Source organism: Schistocerca nitens, chromosome 2, assembly GCF_023898315.1.
Source record: "Schistocerca nitens isolate TAMUIC-IGC-003100 chromosome 2, iqSchNite1.1, whole genome shotgun sequence".
Classification (NCBI taxonomy): domain Eukaryota; kingdom Metazoa; phylum Arthropoda; class Insecta; order Orthoptera; family Acrididae; genus Schistocerca; species Schistocerca nitens.
Genome location: NC_064615.1, coordinates 242455280 through 242479023, shown reverse-complemented (window position 1 = coordinate 242479023; position 23744 = coordinate 242455280). Strand labels below are relative to the sequence as shown.

The 23744-nt window shown below is 44.4% G+C and overlaps 1 protein-coding gene across 1 annotated transcript in view; it reads left to right on the top strand.

Annotated features, from left to right (window-relative positions):
• LOC126234948 (uncharacterized) overlaps positions 1-23744 on the top strand; it is a 145429-nt gene that overhangs the window by 55545 nt on the left and 66140 nt on the right. The window contains exon 2 of the mRNA XM_049943687.1: positions 8785-8874. Within this exon, the coding sequence (XP_049799644.1) occupies positions 8785-8874 (90 nt within the window). The remainder of the gene's footprint in view (positions 1-8784; positions 8875-23744) is intronic.

Sequence of the window (23744 nt, the reverse complement as noted above, 5' to 3'; positions counted from 1 at the left end):
ACAGTAAATTATTTTCTCAAAGCAAATATAAGATGGACTTACGAAACTGTCCAACATGCTATTGAAAAGATGATTATGAAATGTTCTTCAGCGCACACGATAATGCTTATCGTATCTGTCTCTGAAATGTTGTACCCATTTTATACTAGCAGTGATAAGAGCACCAGTGGGTTGTCAAAAAATATGCCAGGAGAAACTGAAGAACCATTTGTGACGTGTACTAGCATAGTATGGCAAAAATTACGGTTGCAAGATGAAAGAACATGTAATTCAGAGGCTGCATTTGTGAGTCAACTATTCTACAAGCCAATTTGTCTTCCTCGGCTCTTATTCATTCTCCTTCTCTGAGACAGGGCAAATCTTACGGATAACGAGGAAACTTAGTGACAGTTCAGATGAGCGAAAATATTAGCAGATAATGTCTGTTCTCTTTCGAATATCCATTACAGGTAGTGTTTAAGAGGAAGCACCTAATCTACCTAATGTGCACTGCTGTGAGGCGGAGCGTAATTCAGCTACCGTTGTCATTCCGTTCTTCCTCGTCGCTTTCACGAACAGTGTGCAGCAAGAACGACTATCCTTATTGTCTATGTCATTCCGTGAGACGTGTATGAGAGGAAGGAATAAGTTACTTACTACTTACTGGGACGTGAGTTGTGGAAACTTAAATAGTAAACCTGACCATGTCGCTTAACGCCTCTCTTACTGCGCCTGCCACTGGAGATGCTTCTCCATGACGCACTCTCTGCTACTAAAAACCTTTGATGAAATGTACCACTCTGCTTTGGATCTCCTCTCCACTCCGGCTGACCTACAATATAAACGTCCCACACTAACGAACAGTACCCAAGAATCAATCCAACGGCTCTATGTATGAGCTACCTATTTTGTGGATGAATTATACTTCCCTAAGATTCTTCCATTATTCCTCAGTCTGGCAACTTACCTCATGACTACTTTTAAATGTTCGTTCTCTTTAAATTGCTCCAGGACTGTACGCATAGGCACCTGAAGCGGCACTTTGCATCAGGGGCTTTTAGTAATCGCTCGTGCGTTCTGGCGACACTTATTCAAATCTAGTGTCTGACGCTATAAGTGGGGCGATATGCGTGATGGAGAGTTTTACTTTTTACGAGAACTCACATTCCATGAGGAATCAAGAAATATATTATTTCCTTTCATATACATCTCGCGAACAGACCTCGACTGAAAATCAGAGAAATGCGAATTGACGAAACCTAACCGGCTGCCGTTCTTTATGACCACCGTTCTTGAATGCGACAATAAAGAGGGCAAATGACTGTGCTACTCGAATTAGCCTCTGTCTTCCTCCGATGTACGTTTAGGTAGATTAAGTATTTGTTCTTAATCACTTCATGTAAATATGTGATAGTTTTCTCAAAAAGAGTAATGGAGATTGTGTACCAACATATTAGTCTATCTGAATTATCACCCAATGTGTTCAAGTTATCCATAGTGTATTAGACTGCCTCATTATCAGTGGGGGCGAGGAAGACATTTGCGTTGCACAATAGTGTCACTAGTGTCTCAAAAATGTTGTGTCTCAATTATACGTCCTTCCTTCTTGCAGTCTTAAGTTTAGCAGTTGTTGCTGTTTCCAGGTGTTGACAGGTGATCGCGTAGGCGAATAATGAGTCGTAAATTTGTGTTTACGGTCGCTAATTTCCGCACCAAGCCTCAAAGCTCTGCAGATGGTTCTTGCATTCGACGTGATGAATGTTAATGGTTAATGTGACTATTAACAAAGTGTTCATTAAAATAATTATTTAATTCTGCTATCTTGGTTAGGGCACTGTTCTGTCTGTAATACCATAACTGCTGTGATGCAATTAGTGATGCAACTCAAAGGCCGGCCGTTTTGGCCGGGCGGTTCTAGGCACTTGTCTGGAACCGCGCGGCCGCTACGGTCGCAGGTTCGAATCCTGTTTCGGGCATGGATGTATGTGATGTCCTTAGGTTAGTTAGGTTTAGGTAGTTCTAAGTTCTAGGGGACTGATGACCTCAGATGTTAAGTCCCATAGTGCTCAGAACCATTTGAACCATTTTTGCAATTCAAAGTATGTAAAAGACTTCAGATAAGTGTCACGAAACACGTGTCACGTGGTCCCTTAGTGTAGTCCTGTTACGTCACTTTCTATTGTGATACTGTTGCCACTCAGTAAACGTTAATACCATTACGGGTGCGTAGACGGCAGAGAGCTAGAAGTGTGTACTGGAGTCAATCGCAACATCCACATGAGTGAACGAATTTGTCTAATATCAGTTAATTCAGCAAACTGTAAGCCAAGTTTATGTTAGAAATGTGTGTTACGCACAATCTTCACGTACACGAAATATTTCCTGAATGTAGGTTATGAGACAACGGCGTTCCAATCTATAGAAATTGGTCAACTATCGGTCTTTTAAATGCAGTCGATACTTCATGCTTTTAAGTCAACTGATAAATGGGATTATATCAGTACTTACGCTGGATACAATGAAGCTCTTCAGATTTCCACTTCTTACTTGACTTACTGTAACAGCCACTGGCAGAGTGCGAATATCTGCCTGCTGGTGTCAGGCTCCAGTCGGCCGGCAGCAGGCAAGCATTCCAGTTCCAGCGAGAGAGTAATTGCGGCTCGTTCTTCTAATCAGCAGCTCTGCACCAGGAAGAAGCATCAGCCAGTTCCAGTTTTTGCTGCACTTAATCACACACGGACGCGTCCTATCTCAACTGAAGGACATTGTATGTGAGGCACAACATTATTTCAAGGGAATCAGACCACTGGTACAAAACAAAGGAAACTGCTTGAACTTAAAGACTTTCTAGTTGGTGTGATGAATGGCAGCTAGCTTAAATGTAGAAAAATGTAAGTTAATGCGAATGAGTAGGAAAAACAAACATTTAACGTTCGAATACAGCATTCGTAGTGCGCTGCTTGATACAGTCACAATGCCTAAATACCTACGCGTTGCGTTGGGAAGCGATAGGAAAGGGAACAAGCACGTCAGGTTCGTAGTAGCGAAGGCCGACTTCGTTTCATTGGCAGATTTTTTTGGGAAGTTAGGTCCTCCACAGAGGAGACGGTGTATTAAACGCTAGTGCGATCGATTCTTGTGTACTGTTAGTGTACCCCACCAGGTCCCATTAAAGGAAGACATCGAAGCAATTCAGAGGCGGGCTGCTAGCTTTGTTACGGAGAAGCTTCGGAAACTCAAATGGGAATCCCCGCAGGGAAGACGACGCTCTTCTCTAAGAGGCACTATTGCGGAAATATAGAAAACTGACATTCGAGGCTGACGTCACAGCGATTTCACTGCCGCCAACGTACATTTCACGTAAGAACCACGAGGAAAAGATGAGAGAAATTAGGGCTCGTACGGAGCCAAATAAACTCTCGCTTTTCCCTCGCTCTGTATGCGAGAGGAACAGGAAAGCAAATGACTGGTAGTGGTATGTGGCACCCTCCGCGCCATACATCATACGGTAACTTGCAGAATATGTACGTACAATATAGATGTAATAATGAAATGCTTGCCGTGGCGGATTTGCGTTCGACAATATTTTCCAGATAGTTTTGTGCTCTGTAAACTGAAGCCCACCACCCGTCACAAGTGAAGCAGCGGTGGAAGTTGGCAATACTGAGAGCATCGAAAATGAGTACTTGGATTAGAAGTGGGTCTAACCAGCGGCATTAAATAACGAAGCTGTAAGGTCTAGTATAAATCATATCACTGCTGGCCACACGTCTCAAAGCTACTCGTGAACGGTAAAGTGAACCACAAACCAACTAAATTACACCATTATGATAGAGAGGAATTGAACTGTCTCATTAATCCGTATCAGATGTCGAAACACAGCAAGGGTATGAAGGAGATCGGCTGGTTTATATGACATCCAACTGGGACAAATTAAGAACTTTGATCAATCTGAAAAAGAAAGGATCCTAAAGCTCTTCAGGGTGCGCACTTGTCAAATATCATGGCGAAGGAACATGCCGACAACACTAAAAACATTGCAAGGAAACAATCGTTCCCAAGATCAGTTATGCCCTTTATAGCCAAATCTTTCCTGATATCTTCATTTCTTTTTCGATCTTTCTTTGTACATCCTTCAACTCTTTTTAGAAATCTCGTTCCTTGAGCCTGTATTGCACTTTCTTGGTGCCTTATTTTGTTGGGCATGCTTCGCTTCCAACAAGTAATGATCGGTACTACTTTTTTTATACTACTTCAGCTGGATTTCATTCCTGGCCTTATTCTGCAACCTTTTTGTGATGGATCCACTTACGGAAGTACTCTATGTGATCAAAAGTACCCTCCAAAAACATACATTTTTCATATTAGGTGCAGCGTGCTGCCACTTACTGCCAGGTACTCCATTTTAGCGACCTCAGTAGTCATCAGACATGGTGAGAGAGCAGAATGGGGCGCTCCGCGTAACTCACAGACTTCGAACTTGGCCAGGTGATTGGGTGTCGCTTGTCATACGTCTGTATGCCAGATTCCCACACTAATAAACATCCCTAGAGCCACTATTTCCGATGTGATAGAGAAGCGGAAACGTGAAGGCACACGGGCAGCACAAAAGGGTACAGGCCGACCTCTTCTGTTGACTGACAAAGACGGACGACAGTTGAAGAGGGTCGTAATGCGTAATAGGCAGACATCTATCCAGACCATCACACAGGAATTCCAAACTGCATCAGGATGCACTGCAACTACTATGACAGTTAGGCGGAAGGTGAGAAAATTTCGACTTCATGGTCGAGCGGCTGCTCATGAGCCACACATCACGCCGATAACTGCCAAACGACGCCTCGCTTAGTATAAGGAGCGTAAACATTGGACGATTGAACAGTAGAAAAACGTTGTGTGGAGTGATGAATCGCGGTACACAATGTAGCGATCGGATAGCAGGGTGTGGGTATGCCGAATGCCCAGTGAACATCATCTGCCAGCGTGTGTAGTGCCAACAGTAAACTTCGGAGGCGGTGGTGTTACGGTGTGGTCGTGTTTTTCGTGGAGCGGGCTTGCACCCCTTGTTGTTTTGCGTGGCACTATCACAGCACAGGACTACGTTGATGTTTTAAGCACCTTATTGCTTCCCACTGTTGAAGAGCAATTTTTCAAAACGATCGAGCACTTGTTCATAATGCACGGCCTGTGGCGGAGTGGTCACACGACAATATTATCCCTGTAATGGACTGCCCTCCGCAGAATCCTAACCTGAACCCTATAGAACACCTTCGGGGTGTTTTGGAACGCCGACTTCGTGCCAGGCCTCACCGACCGACAGTGCGCTGTTATTCCCCAAGAAACCTTTCAGCATCTGATGGAAGAGTGGAAGCTGTCATCAAGGCTAAGGGTGGGCCAACACCATACTGAATTCCTAGGCGTTTAAAATTTTTACTTTCTCCAAGATTTTATTATTCAAGACGACTATAGATGTTACTGGTTGTCTGCCTTGAAACGCCATCACTTTCGGTTTATCTACCGACAATGTTAGGTTGTAATTTGAGGCTATCAGCTGCAACTTATAGAACCCCCCCCCATCTGAATGTCACCTTCATTCTCCGTAATCAGAGTTACGTCATCCGTATACAATCACATCTTAAAGAAAGAAAATTTTGATTGTTCAAAAACTTGCTGTAAGAATGAGAGCGCTTACCAATGATCATCTTGTGAATATCTGTTTAATGAGTCAGGGATTTTTACTACTGCTTCACAGTATAGTTATTCCCTTATGAAGATTGCTGTAAAATTACAGTGGCATAAATAAAAAGTACATTTCTTATTGCACATTAACGTTGTCTTTTGCATAAAAAGTGGTGCAAAACGCCGCCGTAAAAATGAGACAGCAAGACAAATTTAAAATCAAATAGAAAGATTTCTCGTTATCAACTCCTTATATTCCACAGAAAAGTTTTTGTGTAATATCTAAACAGATTGATGGTTCCGAACTACTGTCATGTGCATTAAAAAAAAAAAAAAAGCTTCTACGCGGTCATCGTATGCCACATTTACATGTGAATGTGAAATATGAATGTAAAATGACTCTTTATACATCGTTATGGTTAATAGTACTCATCCGGCGTAACATAAACAAACTAAATTTGCTTCCCTTTCCAGTTTGATAGAAACCTCACGTAACTGTGCAGTACATTGAAACCATCAAGTAGGAGGGGCATTCAATAAGTAATGCAATACATTTATTTCTAAAAGCAGGTTGGTTTCATTCTGGATTCCAATACATCATCTTATTCCCCATTCTTTTGGCTACAAAATGCCTATTTTCAGCCGCTCTGAGGACCCGCGCTGTCTAGGGAGTCTTTATCAGGGCTCGTGCGGTTGCCCCCGTAGGAGGTTAAGAGTTCTCCCTCGGGCGTGGGTGTGCGTGTTATCCCTAGCGTAAGTTAAAGTAGTGTGTAAGTCTAGGGACTGATGACCTCAGCAGTTTGTCACATAGCTTACCACAAATTTCCAAATTTTCCTTTTTTAAAAATAATATGCGTCCGATGCGGCGACCTTATGCCACCTTACGGAGAGGTCCTGAATGCAGGCACGCTACAGTCTTCTGATCGACACCGGAGCCAACATCGTGCTGCATCAATAACCTCCCCCATCATCCACGCACTGTTTCACGCTGAGTGCGTGTTCCATTGTGTCAAAGAAATGGAAGTCGGACTGTCGAGATCCGGTTTGTAGGGTGGACGAGGAAGAAAAGTTTTGTGAGCTCGTCTCGGGTGTGCAGACTTGTGTGAGGCCTTGCGTTGACATGGAGGTGAGGCCTTGCGTTGACATGGAGAAGTCCGTTTGCCTTTTTGTGGCGACGAACACGGGGGGGAGTCGTTCCTTCAATTTCCTGAAGTTAGTACGCGGGAGATCGGACAGGTGTGGACGACCTTGTTTCGGTAATGACAGAAGCCTCGCCCGACGGCTCATCGTGCTTTCGTTCGCTGACAAGTCTCCGTAGACATTCTTCGAGCGCCTGTGAATATCTGCGTTGCTCTAGTTCCGTCAAAAGAAAAACTGTCACAGCTTTCTGCTTGGAACGCACCACCGTTACAGACGACACTTTGAAGACTACGTATAGCGCTGCCACGTATCGGAACTTCATTGGATGAAGCGGGAATATTCCACGATACCCCACAACATATTCCGCATTTTTTCACCAAAAATGGCCAAGAAACGAATGTGTTGCACTGCTTATCGGACGCCGTTCTTAAATAAAGATTCTGAACTGTTCGTATTTACACTCCTGGAAATGGAAAAAAGAACACATTGACACCGGTGTGTCAGACCCACCATACTTGCTCCGGACACTGCGAGAGGGCTGTACAAGCAATGATCACACGCATGGCACAGCGGACACACCAGGAACCGCGGTGTTGGCCGTCGAATGGCGCTAGCTGCGCAGCATTTGTGCACCGCCGCCGTCAGTGTCAGCCAGTTTGCCGTGGCATACGGAGCTCCATCGCAGTCTTTAACACTGGTAGCATGCCGCGACAGCGTGGACGTGAACCGTATGTGCAGTTGACGGACTTTGAGCGAGGGCGTATAGTGGGCATGCGGGAGGCCGGGTGGACGTACCGCCAAATTGCTCAACACGTGGGGCGTGAGGTCTCCACAGTACATCGATGTTGTCGCCAGTGGTCGGCGGAAGGTGCACGTGCCCGTCGACCTGGGACCGGACCGCAGCGACGCACGGATGCACGCCAAGACCGTAGGATCCTACGCAGTGCCGTAGGGGACCGCACCGCCACTTCCCAGCAAATTAGGGACACTGTTGCTCCTGGGGTATCGGCGAGGACCATTCGCAACCGTCTCCATGAAGCTGGGCTACGGTCCCGCACACCGTTAGGCCGTCTTCCGCTCGCGCCCCAACATCGTGCAGCCCGCCTCCAGTGGTGTCGCGACAGGCGTGAATGGAGGGACGAATGGAGACGTGTCGTCTTCAGCGATGAGAGTCGCTTCTGCCTTGGTGCCAATGATGGTCGTATGCGTGTTTGGCGCCGTGCAGGTGAGCGCCACAATCAGGACTGCATACGACCGAGGCACACAGGGCCAACACCCGGCATCATGGTGTGGGGAGCGATCTCCTACACTGGCCGTACACCACTGGTGATCGTCGAGGGGACACTGAATAGTGCACGGTACATCCAAACCGTCATCGAACCCATCGTTCTACCATTCCTAGACCGGCAAGGGAACTTGCTGTTCCAACAGGACAATGCACGTCCGCATGTATCCCGTGCCACCCAACGTGCTCTAGAAGGTGTAAGTCAACTACCCTGGCCAGCAAGATCTCCGGATCTGTCCCCCATTGAGCATGTTTGGGACTGGATGAAGCGTCGTCTCACGCGGTCTGCACGTCCAGCACGAACGCTGGTCCAACTGAGGCGCCAGGTGGAAATGGCATGGCAAGCCGTTCCACAGGACTACATCCAGCATCTCTACGATCGTCTCCATGGGAGAATAGCAGCCTGCATTGCTGCGAAAGGTGGATATACACTGTACTAGTGCCGACATTGTGCATGCTCTGTTGCCTGTGTCTATGTGCCTGTGGTTCTGTCAGTGTGATCATGTGATGTATCTGACCCCAGGAATGTGTCAATAAAGTTTCCCCATCCTGGGACAATGAATTCACGGTGTTCTTATTTCAATTTCCAGGAGTGTATAACCACATGCATCATGTTTATTAGCTATTGTCCTTGTGATTGTACTGTGATGTTTCCTCTGTTAGGGACGCAGCGGTGACCTGCGGCTTTGGTGCTGTTGCAGAGTGAGCAGGCGATGGGTGCCAGGATGGAGTCGTTCTGCTGCTGCTGCTCCCTGAAGAGCGGCTGCGTGATAGTGGCCATTGTGTACGTGGTAAGTGTAAGCCGAGCCGCGCTGCCTACCTAGCCGTGACGTGGGCGGCGGAGGCGCAGCTGAGCTGAGCCGGGCCTGCCTGCCTGCCTACCTCTGCGCTCGCAAACTGCCTTACTCGGGCCAAGCCGAGGCGCACTTCCTAATTACCGCACTTAGAGCCGAGAGGACGGGCAACACGAGAACCCACTGTGGCGCAACAAGTGGATTACCACCAAAGGTCTATTCTGTTTCCAGATGCAGGCCTACTTAAGCAAAGTACTCGCCTGGCCGTTGAAACTGCAGCACCCTGAAGACGGCATGCAGTAAACGTCAGATTTGTATCAGGTTTATTACTCCCCTCCTGGGTCAGCCTTTTCATTCATTAGAGTTACCACACAGTTCTTGTGATGGTTACCAGTGATTCAACTAAACTGCATGTTCAGTACTGCTGAGCCCGACGGGAAATAATGTGACACTAGCAGTGACTATATACAGCGCGAACCAAAACTTACAACGTATGTGGGCTTTTGTATAGCAACTTTTTGCTAACCTTCCTCCATTAATATAATAATAAACTGACTGCTAGTGCTGCTCATTAAGTGAAGCGGATGACCACACTATCGAATGAGAACAATGATTGTTAAGAGGTTTTATTTTGCCATTTTGAAAGTTGCGAGCTCTATCTTCTTTTCTCGTGTTTTCTACTCAAAATCTCGTGCTTGTACTCTTGTTAACTTCACTATTACAGATATCGCCAAAACCTTATTTTTTTTATTGGTCCTGTGCGCAACAAATATCTTACATGGTCTTTCTGCTGCCACTGCTTGATCTGCTGCATTCCATTATTTAACAAAAACATAAAAAACGTATTATTCATGCTGAGTGCAATGCATGTTCTGTATGGCGGCTCCTGCCGTTGCTGCGGCTGCTGCTGCTTACTACGACTACATATAATTCAAGAGAAAGGGTTTGGTCAAATCTAAACTCGATAAATGATAACCAAAACACACAATTCCTTTTTTTCCAAAACTATATTCTGAAAGCGATTCTTTCTCATTCAATTCAAACCGCTAGAAACTCTTTGAACAATCGCTTCGTATGTAAATCTGCCTGCAGTGGCATTAAAGCAATATTGCAAATTAATCAAACTCTTGAGACAGACTGAAATACTTCTCAATTAAATACATAGTGAAACAATTCCCTGACAATTACTAAAGAAATCAATGAAAAAATCAATACTTAATCTATTCGCCTAACAATGGTTTTCCTTAAGAATTCAACTCCTATCGTTATCAAACTTAACGTCTGCTGCTACGCACATACATAAACCCTTTTCTTTAAATTAATAAGCGCGCTGCAAATTATAAAAAATATCAACTCAATACCAAATCCTGTGTCGCTGCTGGCGGACACGGCAGTACGGCAGCTCGGCGACGACCCCTCCCCCAACACACGTGCGCACCACAGCAGGCGGGCTCCTACACTGGCTTCAAAACTGCCACCAGTTAATCCGTGTGCTGCGAGGCGCGACAACAATATCTTAGAATCCAAGGCTTGTGTATGCGCGCTGTAGCCAAACTTTACATCCTAAGAGAGTATTGCCAACTCTCAATTTAAATTAATAAATGATGTCAAATATCTTACCGAGAGATGGTACCGTACCCTCACAGTCTTCACCGACGAACTTTCGCAGGTTATACAAGGATACTTTCCGAGTATTTTGGTATATGGGACCCACGGTCTCTGGCGGATCAGTACAGAGTTATGGCATGTCGTTTGGTTTCTTGTCCCCAGAAAATAGTGCACGACGGTACAAATGTCGGCGGTATGCGTAGTGTGTCTCGTTTCCATTTGTCCACAGTACCAGTTGTTAAAACAGTAATGCCCTCCTTATCTTGTTGCCCAAGAGATTGCATCCAGTAATGCGCGGTTCTCTCTAGGGTTTTGCTTTCCGGCAGTGTAAGTTGTGCGTTAATAGTGATACACAGCAGTACTGTGGATAGGTTTCTGTTTGTCGATATGCACGCCGTGTACGGGTTCACTGAATCCAATGCAAGAGCGGCACAACGGCGCTATGCTATAAAGGGAAAATCTCCACCCCACCCTCATCAGGTTTGCTGGTAAGATGGCCTATTGGATAGCTTGTCAAAAACTGAACACAGATCAAGCATGAAAACACGAAGATGATGTACTGAACTGTGAGAAAAAGAAGCAAAATAGAAACAGTGAACGGTCTAAGCTTAAGATGCGCATCATTGAGCATCTTTGCTTCGCAATGGCGTTGTGGTTATGTGCTCACGGTGCCCCTTTTTATGTAGTTTTTTTTTTCTTTCCGTTGACGTGTCTGTTCGTTTTATTCAAATTTGTGTCTGTGTCGTGGTGTAACGATCATTTGCAACAGCGAAGTGTAAGGAAGGGACCTCTAGATGTACGTACCTCCTATTAGTTCTACATAAGTACCACATTTTATGGCTCTTGCGTTCCGTTTTGCAACCTTTGACTTTTGAATTTCTTTGTTGTAATATAGTTCACACCCGTTTGTCGTTTTCATTTCTGTGACAGGTCTTTGCAGCATCTCGCCTGCCCTCACTATTGATAAAGTATAGTTGCGATGGTAATATATTTTTACCACATGACTCATATTCTATAACCAATGTAGAGCATGACAAACGTCAAGACTGCAGAAGGAGAACAGACATGTCAATGACCGGACGGGAAGTTTTGTCAAATAAGGGGGGGGGGGGGCAGGAGGAAGATTGGAATACGGATCTGCTGCTTTGCAATCCAACTGTTACCACAATCACGACGCCGTGGTTCTTGCAGTTCGTTCGATGTTGCGTATCTTGATCTTGGACCGTTCACTGTTTCTATTTTGCTTCTTTTTTCACAGTTCAGTACACCTTCTTCCTGGTTTAAGGCTTGATCTGTGTTCTGTTTTTTGACGGGCTATCCACTGGGCAACGTTACCACTAAATCTTAGCGGGGTGCGATGGGGAATTTCCCTTGTAAGCTGCCCGCGCACAGACGGCAACTACAACACAGTACTTTCACATCTGTGCATAGGCGCGTACAAGAAACTGGATGCTGTCATGTTAGAACGGAGGATAGTGGCTGTGTGAGGTATGTTAGAATATCAGATATGGAAGAGAATGAGTTACACGCGACTGGTGACAATCCTGCCTCTAGTAGTCAAGGCGTTGCCCGAGCTCTGAACACTAGCCAATCAACTGTTTTGTGAGTCATACTTGAACATGAATTGAACCCGTATCATCTTCAGAACGTGAAGTCATTGCAGCCAGCAGACATCGCATTTCGACTGGCGTTTGCTCATTGGTTTCTATAGCAAAGCAAAGAAACCATAATTTTCCAACGGCCACTGTGACCGAGCGGTTCTAGGCGCTTCAGTCCGGAACCGCGCGACCGCTACGGTCGCAGGTTCGAATACTGCCTCGGGCATGGATGTATGTGATGTCCTTAGGTTAGTTAGGTTTAAGTAGTTCTAAGTTCTATGGGACTGATGACCTCAGAAGTTAAGTCCCATTGTGCTCAGAGCCATTTGAGCCTAATTTTCCTTGCTTTTGTTTTTACGGACGAGGCCACGTTCACAAGAGAGGGCACGTGCATTGATATGAGTAGCCAAGTATGTCATGACGAAAATCCACACTCTCAATAGAGTGAAGATCCTATCAACAGAAGTTTGCGGTGAATGTGTGGGGGCAGGTTTGTCAACGATTTCGCGATTGCACCTGACCTACTTCCTGATACACTGAATGGCGTCGTGTATAAAACTTGTAAGACGGACATATCATTTAGATTTTTGTATGTTATCGATGTGCAAGTCAGAGAGTGCCTGTTATGTTTCTGTTCAACAATCTTCGGTCTTATCGTGGTACAGTCTTCGCCTCTGCGCAGTCTGATACATTCTTAGTTGAAGTATAGTAGATGTATTCAGTAGCGCTTTGTATATGTTAGCTGAAGAACGATTGTTTGTAAACACTAGCAAGGTTGAATATGATGTACGCATTGGAAAGCGAAGACAATGTAAGTTTCGAATAACATTATTGTTTCTGAAGAGAAGTAGTTTGAGATAAGAATGCAGCACTGCGCAGGTAATTTTTTAGAATAATTATTGTCAGCTAGTTAACTTGATCAGAGCTGAGAGACATACCCAATTCCCTGAATCCTGCATTAAGATATCAACTTACTAAGCTGTCTGATTTTCATAGACATTCTGTTAACATTGTCCCGTTTTCAAATCATTGTTAACTTCGTTGAGCAAAGCATTGTTCAGACGCAATTTTATGTGTGAAGATCACGTAAAATTTTAATCTGTCTTTAGGAATATATATTTCATTCTAAAACGTTGTCTTGGAATGTGATTTCATAAGAGTAGTTACTCTCCCCATCGCACATTTTAAAGAATATTTATCATCACACATTACTACTGCGTACCATGTGGTCTGCAACAGTTTGATTATATATCGGGTGATCAATAAGTCAGTATAAATTTGAAAACTTAATAATCCACGAAATAATGTAGATAGAGAGGTAAAAATTGCACACATGCTTGGAATGACCTGGGGTTTTATTAGAACGAAAGAAAAACAAAGTTCACAAAATGTCCGACAGATGGAGCTGGACAGCAAAACTGATACCGTGACGGGTGAGAGGTACGCCGATATGTTACAGAATCGCATCATCCCCAGCCTGGCTGATAAACACCTGCTGGAACGTACGATGTTTATGCAGGATGGCGCTCCACCCCATATTGCTAGACGCGTGAAAGCTATCTTGCGCGCGTCGTTTGGTGGTGATCGTGTGCTCAGCCGCCACTTCCGTCATGCTAGGCCTCCGAGGTCCCTAGACCTCGGTCCGTGCGATTATTTGCTTTGGGGTTACCTGAAGTCGCAAGTGTATCGTGATCGACCGACATCTCAAGGGATGCTGAAAGACAACATCCGATGCCAATGCCTCACCATAACTCCGGACATGCTTTACAGTGCTGTTCACTACATTATTCCTCGACTACAGTTATTGTTGAGGAATGATGTGGACATATTGAGTATTTCCTTTAAAGAACATCATCTTTGCTTTGTCTTACTTTGTTATGCTAATTACTGCTATTCTGATGAGATGAAGCGCCATCTGTCGGAAATTTTTTGAACTTTTGTATTTTTTTTTGTTCTAATAAAACCCCATGTCATTCCAAGCATGTTTGTCAATTTGTACCCCTCTATCTACATTATTCCGTGATTTATTCAGTTTTCAAATTTATACTGACTTTTCGATCACCCTGTATTTAGAAACAGAAATCTAGCTTAGCCACTGCGTGCTTGCTGTTTGCTGTTTTGCTTTCTAAAAATCTGCAACAATGCTATCAAAACGCGAGGCTGCGCATTTAATATAAAGTCAAGTTGTATCCAGACCAGCTACAGTTCAATTAGAATTAGGTTTGTTTAGTCAAAGGTTAGCATACGAGTTCAAGTTCGATAACAGTTCATTGGTACATAGTTTTGGTAATGCGTAGATTTTTTTATAGAATGGGAGGTAATTCGAGGCTAAATTTCAAATAGTAACCTATAGTAGGGAGGTTACAAGCTTTCCTTCAACATGTCCTCCCACAGTTCCTAGAGGATCTGCCGCCAAGAATTCGTCAGCTTATGAGTTCTCAGCGTGACTAGGTGCCGGCATACATACCAATCAGCGTTAGGATCCCTTACACTGAAAGAATCCGAATGTATCCCTTAACAACCTCTGAAAGTTTGTCGTTGAAGTTCAGGTTCGCACTGTGTCATGGGCATTTTTCTTGGATGTAACACTGTTCACGTGAAATAAAGCCGATTCCTATGCACGATTTTTACAGAACTGTGCCGAAACAGTGTCCGCAATCTTCTTTTGTCATTACCTCATATAGCCCTTACCGAACTGCAGACACCTAAGTCAGTACGCAGAATAACATAATCACGTCTGGAGTACACGTGCCCGCCATCCGTACCACCAGTTCCCACAAGGACGCCAGCACCCTTAGCTGTACAACGGAATTCCAACAGTAGTCAGCCGTTTGTAAGAAGACTCGCAAAGGCTTGCTGGATTCACATTCACTTTTACACGACAGAACTATCGTAGAGCTCCATGAAGAACATTGCTACGCTATACTGAAGGTGTGTACGTTTATACTTAATCTTGGGAGCTAAATCCATCAATCCAAAAAATTTAATACCGTTGTCTACGATAGTGAAGAGGAAGAAAATAGTGAAATTTCAAGGTCGAAAAGGTGTCCTCTCCAGAGATTGGGATCTTCTCAAGGTATGGGATGCAATACAGCTGAGAGAAATACTGTGAAGATGAATATAACATAAATTCTGAACGAGGTGAAACACTATAAAAATCTTTGGTGCGATAATAATCAAGTGATAGGAGTGGATATGACTCAAACAAAAGGTTTAGGTCCCATAACTAAACTGCTGGCCACCGTAAATGCAACACCCTGAAGGAAGCATCCGAATCAAGTGAAATTTACACCATGGGTTTGCAGCGATGAGATATGCAACTGATTAGAATTTCAGCGCAGACGCACATCACGCGCGCCTGTGGCGCCACCTCATAGCGCCATTTAAGGCTTGGCGATTTCGACGAGTGTACGTTCGGCACGTGTGTTTACCTTGTGGTTGTTTCACAAGACGATCAGTTATGCCTCGTAGACAACAGCGAACATCGTTTGATCAAGTATCCGAGTTCGACAGAGGAAGGATAGTGGCTTATCGAGATTGTGGATTATCATACAGAGAAATCTCTAGTCGTGTTGGACGAAACCAAACAACTGTAATGCGGATATGTGACCGTTGGATGCAGGAGGGTACGACGGACCGACGTGGTCGATCGCATTCACCTCGGTGCACCACTGCACGTGCTGATAGGCAAATTGGGCGCATGGCAGTGACGGATCGCTCAGTGACATCCCGAACCATAGCACAGCACATTGCGTCTGTAACGCATCATCCAGTGTCTGCGCGTACCATTCGACGCCGTTTACAGCAGAGTGGTCTGTCCGCAAGACGTCCATTGCTTCGTCTACCATTGACGCAGAACCACAGACGTCTCCGTCGCCAATGGTGTGATGACAGACGGATGTGGACGGCAGAATGGAATGACGTTGTCTTTACTGACGAGGCACGCTTCTGTCTGCAGCTCCACGATGGTCGGATTAGTGTGTGGAGACACCGTGGAGAGAGGAAGCTGGACAGCTGCATTATGCACCGCCACACTGGTCTTGCACCGGGTATTATGGTATGGGGCGGTATTGGATATTACTCTCGCACGCCTCTAGTACGCATTGCCGGTACTTTAAATAGCCGGCGCTACATATCCGAGGTGCTGGAGCCAGTTGTCCTTCCTTACCTTCAGGGCTCGGCCACAGCCATATTTCAACAGGATAATGCGCGACCACACGTGGCACGCATTGTCCAAAGGTTCTTCGTCAATAACCAGATTGAATTGCTTCCCTGGCCGGCTCGCTCTCCGGATCTTTCGCCGATAGAAAACATGTGGTCATGGTTGCTCAACGAGTAACCCAGATTACATCCCCAGCTGCCACACCAGATGATCTTTGGCAACGTGTGGAAGCTGCTTGGGCTGCTGTACCCCAGGAACACATCCAACGTCTCTTTGACTCAATGCCGAGACGTGTGGCAGCGGTGATCTCCAACAATGGCGGCTACTCTGGCTACTGATTCAGGCAGGAACCACATGTCACAGACGTCTGTAAACGTAATCATTTGATACTTGGTCAACATGTTATCTACAAAATAAATTTTGTTGTGCTACCTCTTGTCTTTCTTGGTGTTGCATTTACGGTGGCCAGCAGTGTATATTTAACAGTTGGAAGAAACTGAGGGAAAAAACAAACAGGCCCTCGTTCTGAAGGAATTACTGCAGAACTACCGAAACATGGAAGAATGGCACTGAATCTTGCTTCCTGCATTTGATACGTATGAGTACGCTGGCTTGGAAACAGTATACCGAAGCAGACGGAGACCGCAAACATAGTATCAGTCTTCAAGAAAGGAGATAGATGCAGCACATAAAATTACAGAGGAATAAGTATCTTGAACATCGTTATGTAATTTAATAAAATTTTTAATTTATTATATCTGCTTTGATAGCTATTAATAAAGTGACGTCAAAACAAAAGAGAAATAACCCTAATAATACTATGAACGGTGTTATGTAATTTAATTTAGCCCGAAGCAGATTAGCAATCAGCAAACTAGCCCAGCACTCAGGGTGGTTACGGGTCCATAAATAATTCTCTCTTTCCTGAATGCTCACAGATATTCTCAAACATATATATAAAATCAAAAGTATAGTTAAAACTCATGTGCTTATAGCACCAGATAATAATTCGTACGCCAGTTCAATTTGAAGTAATAAAACCCGTAACCCACATATCGTGGTTTCGTCTAGAATACCAGTATGAGATAACATGCAGTCTTTTGCAGCAGACATCTTATATTAGAAATAGAATCATGTGACCAGGCCTTTCTGCCTGGGATATTATCTCGCAACCTTGAGAAAATCTGAAAGTGAAAAATATTAAATTATTCTTAGCGGCCACATACCTCGTAGAATCTGAAAGAAAATGTAGTGTCCTAACCGGCGCCACGTCTCGAAGATGAGCTGAAAGAAAATTACTAATTATTTTCTAGTATGGCGCTTAGCAATGGTAAATATTCCGTTAAGGCCACGTCTACTCAGGACAAGTAAGGCTGAAGAATATACATTATTGAATACCGTACACAAATTTTAAGTCATGAACAACTATATTTTTTCTTCGTTTTCAACTTACATAGACTATTACAGCAAGATGAACTTCAGACAATCGTTCTTTTATCTTAAAGTCCAATACCAGAAGAAGAGGACTATCCTTTTGCTAAGACACAGAATCTTGAATGTCCATGGAATATATTGCAACACAATGAATTTGATTATTCTTTGGTACACCGCGCCAGCAATTCATACATTAACTGCCACCACATGGCACTTACAGATTTCGAATTCATGACCACCCCAGGAAATACAGTACAACACAAGATAAATAATATATGCTAATTTCGTTATCTGAAGTTCCAAACAGATATAGGAAAGGAAAACCCTGCTCAGGTAATATACAGACAATAAATAGAATATTGGATAAAAGGAGGGAATACCGCTTTCTGACATACAGGGGTTGGGCAAAAATGTGGTCAAACTACAATAAATGCATGTCTGAACCTAAAAGCAGATGATAGACAAGCGTGCAAGCTGTGAGGTTGTAACTGACTACGAACAGCTCCTGCGCAACATGTTGCATGCGTCAGTCGTGAATTCGGAGGCAAATTAATGGTGCTCGTATGGTCGGTGCTTCCGTGGCCAAGGGAGACTAAGTATTCGATGTTTCAAGAGGCACTGCAGCGAAGGTTGATAGCGCATACAGGGAAAGCGGAAAAACTTCGCCTGCTATGTCACAATAAGGACGAAAATGTGTTTTGACGGACCGTGACAGAACGTCATTGAAAATGTCGGTGACGAAAATAACGGGACCACAGCTGTCAATGGCACTGCAGAACCGAACATGACACTCGCGAATCCTGTCAGCACCGTAACAAAACAAGCAAGACATTGCAGGGCGAGCTCAAATTCCAAAACCACTCCATTGATACAAATTACAGTAACAGGTAAAAGTGATACCGAATCCATAAAGCCTGGGCTTTGGAACAGTAATCACACACTCCTTGCATCTCTTGTAAAATAGTTGCAATCTCTCAACGAAGGCATTTTGTGGAGACGCTCGATGCACCGCGGTCATAAGCTGTTGGATATCCAGTTCATTACATGAGATGAGATCAGTTGCTACCAATACGATCCGGGAACCAAGCGACAGTCAACCGTTTTCTCCGCCTTCTCTCCCCCTCCTTCCCAAAAAAAGTCGGTTGGCAAGATGAAGACACTGTTATCACCTTTTCCGACATCAAAGGCTTCATCCACCATAAATATCTAACAGATCGAGGCACAAAAGTCGATGAACACCATGTCACTATAGTTTGGTCACTGTAGTACTGCTAGCATCATCTCCGGTGCCGAAATCAAGGGATTACGATGTACTTGGTGCACATAACGACAATCCTCCCTTTCGGTTGTCTGGCGTGATCGATCAGAACATTGATGAAGAGCATGTCTGTTCTCACCCAAACTAACGTCAGGCCAGTCACATTCGAATGCCCCATAAATCGGGATATTGGACGATTCGACCACCCGGGGAAATAGAGACCCACACTGAGGCCTCTTTTCAAGCTCTGTCAGGTACTGATAACGCTAGCTTAACGAGTACGTACCTACGTGTCCTTCAGTGATCACTCAATATCTAACGCTCTTTACTCTGTACACACGTCACCGTGCCTGATAACATTATTGAAAACGAAAAGCACTTATACATTGTGGTGGCTGTTCCACCTGTCTCAGAGAACTGCAACTCTAAAATCGTGCACATACCAATTCGTGGTGTGTATATGTGTGAAGTTACATTGACATCTGGCCATGTCTTCTGACTGCTTCATCTTTTTTGTCGGACAGTTTACATTGTACTGAAAAAATCTGTACAACAGTGCAAATGTCCGCGGTACGCGCCGTCTGTCTTGTTTAAAAGGAAGCCTGTTGAATTCACTCACGGGGCTTACGAATGACAACAGTAATCTCCACCTTACGCTTCTCCCATCAAGCTTGAATCAATACAGTTCTGTTCTGCCTCGAGTTTTTTTCTTTTTCTGACACTGTTAGTAATATGTTGACAGTGATATATAGCAGTGTGGATAGATTTGCTGATGAAGAATTGGCCGATTGCAGCTCGTGTATGGCTTCTCTGAATGCTGAGCTGTTGCCGCATTGACGACAACCACATCACAGTACTTTTGCGTTTGAGGCTCGTCTCTCTGTTTTGTGTTGCACGTTTTGGTAATTGCATACTTCAGGCTTTTTCACTGTTGTGAACGTATTTTCACAGAAACGAAGTTGATTTGGTTAAGAAATCGACTAAGTCGTTATTGATTTGAATAGTCCGTGGGAATTCAGCCATTTGGATTGTCTAAAAGGCACGACATTTCGGCAAGAATACAATGGGAAAAATCGGAGGAATACTCCGGAAACACTGACTCAAGTGCTTATTCAGCTCACCAGCCAAGACGAAATCTGTATAAGGATGTCAAAGATGACCTAGGACTCTGGAAACCGTGAGTCTACAGCACCCCGTACCAGTGTGGTAAAATGTATACAGGGCAGATTACCCGCACAGTACAGGAGAGATGCACAGAGTATAAATGACACACAATGTACAGCCGACAAAGAGCAGGGTGTCAGAGCAGTGCATCCCACATGTACATGCCATGAATTATGACGACACCAAGCTGTTGCATCAATCCGACATCTTCTGGGACTGTATTCTCAAAGAAGCTATAGAGATCCGACTGCATAAGGGATTAATAAACAGAACAGCGCTTCCACCCAGCCTTGAGCACGACCAGAACACAATAGGACGAAATAGCATTGTCGACACGCCAGCAGAGATCCGCGTGCGGTGCCGGCCGCGGCAATCCTGAAGACCCTGGATCGACGCCCGACGCCGCGCTTCTCCCACACCGCACCAGGTCCGCGTCCTGAGGCGCCGGCTGGAAGAGGCCGGAATGGGGGTAGGGGGGGGGGGGGAAGGGAGGATATAAGGCGGCATCCAGCAGATATCATTCAGTCATCCAAAACGCCTCAAGGTCGGAACAAGTAGGCGTCTTTTAGACGACGCCATACGGCTTAATACCCGAGTACTACTCAAGATATTCCTACGCCGGAAAAATTACATTACTACCCTGTAACAAGCCACCAGACACCACGAGTCCCTTATTCCAAAATACGCTGAATTTCCGCGCATAAGCTCCGAAAATTAGACGCTGGATTTCGCATACAACCTGTTTTCTTATCCGTAAACATGTAGTGCAATGGAAATTCCATTGTTAAATGTAGAGGAGACAGCGGACAGGTGGAATGATTACGCTGAAGGTCTCTTCGAGGAGGAAGACGTGTGATAGAAGAAGAAACAGGGATTCTCAGGATAGAGATGATGTAGTTTTAGAATCAGAATTTAAAAGAACTTTGGAAGATCATACAACGCAGGTAGAATAGATAAAATTCCATTGGGGATTTCTAAAATCATTGGGGGAAGGAGCAGCAAATCGACTGCTTGTGTCGGTGTGTAAAATGTAAGAGACAATCGATATACCATCTGATTTTCGAAAAACCATTATGCACACAATTCCGAAGATTGCAAGAGACAACAAGTGCGAGAATTATCGCACAATCAGCATAGCAGCTCATGCAACCTGCTTAATGACAATAATAGTATACAGAAGAATGAAAAACATTGAGAGTCTGTTAGATGACGATCAGTTTGGCTTTAGTAAAGGTAAAGGCATCGGGGATGCAGTTCTTAGGTTTCGATTGATAATGGAAATAAGACTAAAGAAAGTCACGTTCATAGGATTTGTCGACCTGGAAAAAGCATTCGACAATGTAAAATGGTGCAAGATATTAGATACCCAGAAAAATGTGGGTGTAAACTATAAGGAAAGACGGGAAATACAGAAATTTGTGGTAAGGTCTTATGGGACCAAACTGCTGATGTCATCGGTCCCTAAGCTTACTCACTACTTAGTCTAACGCAAATTAACTTACGCTAACACCGACACACACACCGATGCCTGAGGGAGGAGTCGAACCTCCGACGAGGGGGAACAATAAGACTAGAAGACAAGAGCGAATGCAGAATAAAGAGTGCAATACAGTGATTTAGGTTTTCTACCCTGCTGTTCAATCTATATGTCGAAAAAACAATTACGGAAATAAAATAAAGATACAGGAGTGGATTTAAAATTCAAGGTTAAAGCATATCAATGTTAAGAATTGCTGATGACATTACAAGCAGTGAAAGCTAAGAAGAATGAATAGTCTAATGAATGCAGAATATGGTTTCACAATAAATTGAAGACGAATTTAATGAGAAGTAGCAGCTTAACGAGTACGTACCTACGTGTCCTTCAGTGATCACTCAATATCTAACGCTCTTTACTCTATACACACGTCACCGTGCCTGATAACATTACTGAAAACGACACTCCGGGATGATGATGGCATTGAAACAGAGGATGACACGCGTAAAGCTGAAATACTAAACACCTTTTTCCAAAGCTGTTTCACAGAGGAAGACCGCACTGCAGTTCCTTCTCTAAATCCTCGCACAAACGAAAAAATTGCTGACATCGAAATAAGTGTCCAAGGAATAGAAAAGCAACTGGAATCACTCAACAGAGGAAAGTCCACTGGACCTGACGGGATACCAATTCGATTCTACACAGAGTACGCGAAGGAACTTGCCCCCCTTCTAACAGCCGTGTACCGCAAGTCTCTAGAGGAACGGAGGGTTCCAAATGATTGGAAAAGAGCACAGGTAGTCCCAGTCTTCAAGAAGGGTCGTCGAGCAGATGCGCAAAACTATAGACCTATATCTCTGACGTCGATCTGTTGTAGAATTTTAGAACATGTTTTTTGCTCGAGTATCATGTCGTTTTTGGAAACCCAGAATCTACTATGTAGGAATCAACATGGATTCCGGAAACAGCGATCGTGTGAGACCCAACTCGCGTTATTTGTTCATGAGACCCAGAAAATATTAGATACAGGCTCCCAGGTGGATGCTATTTTTCTTGACTTCCGGAAGGCGTTCGATACAGTTCCGCACTGTCGCCTGATAAACAAAGTAAGAGCCTACGGAATATCAGACCAGCTGTGTGGCTGGATTGAAGATTTTTTAGCAAACAGAACACAGCATGTTGTTATCAATGGAGAGACGTCTACAGACGTTAAGGTAACCTCTGGCGTGCCACAGGGGAGTGTTATGGGACCATTGCTTTTCACAATATATATAAATGACCTAGTAGATAGTGTCGGAAGTTCCATGCGGCTTTTCGCGGATGATGCTGTAGTATACAGAGAAGTTGCAGCATTAGAAAATTGTAGCGAAATGCAGGAAGATCTGCAGCGGATAGGCACTTGGTGCAGGGAGTGGCAACTGTCCCTTAACATAGACAAATGTAATGTATTGCGAATACATAGAAAGAAGGATCCTTTATTGTATGATTATATGATAGCGGAACAAACACTGGTAGCAGTTACTTCTGTAAAATATCTGGGAGTATGCGTGCGGAACGATTTGAAGTGGAATGATCATATAAAATTAATTGTTGGTAAGGCGGGTACCAGGTTGAGATTCATTGGGAGAGTGCTTAGAAAATGTAGTCCAGCAACAAAGGAGGTGGCTTACAAAACACTCGTTCGACCTATACTTGAGTATTGCTCATCAGTGTGGGATCCGTACCAGATCGGGTTGACGGAGGAGATAGAGAAGATCCAAAGAAGAGCGGCGCGTTTCGTCACAGGGTTATTTGGTAACCGTGATAGCGTTACGGAGATGTTTAATAAACTCAAGTGGCAGACTCTGCAAGAGAGGCGCTCTGCATCGCGGTGTAGCTTGCTCGCCAGGTTTCGAGAGGGTGCGTTTCTGGATGAGGTATCGAGTATATTGCTTCCCCCTACTTATACCTCCCGAGGAGATCACGAATGTAAAATTAGAGAGATTAGAGCGCGCACGGAGGCTTTCAGACAGTCGTTCTTCCCGCGAACCATACGCGACTGGAACAGGAAAGGGAGGTAATGACAGTGGCACGTAAAGTGCCCTCCGCCACACACCGTTGGGTGGCTTGCGGAGTATGAATGTAGATGTAGATGTAGAAATGAGAACAACGAGGAACGTAACATCA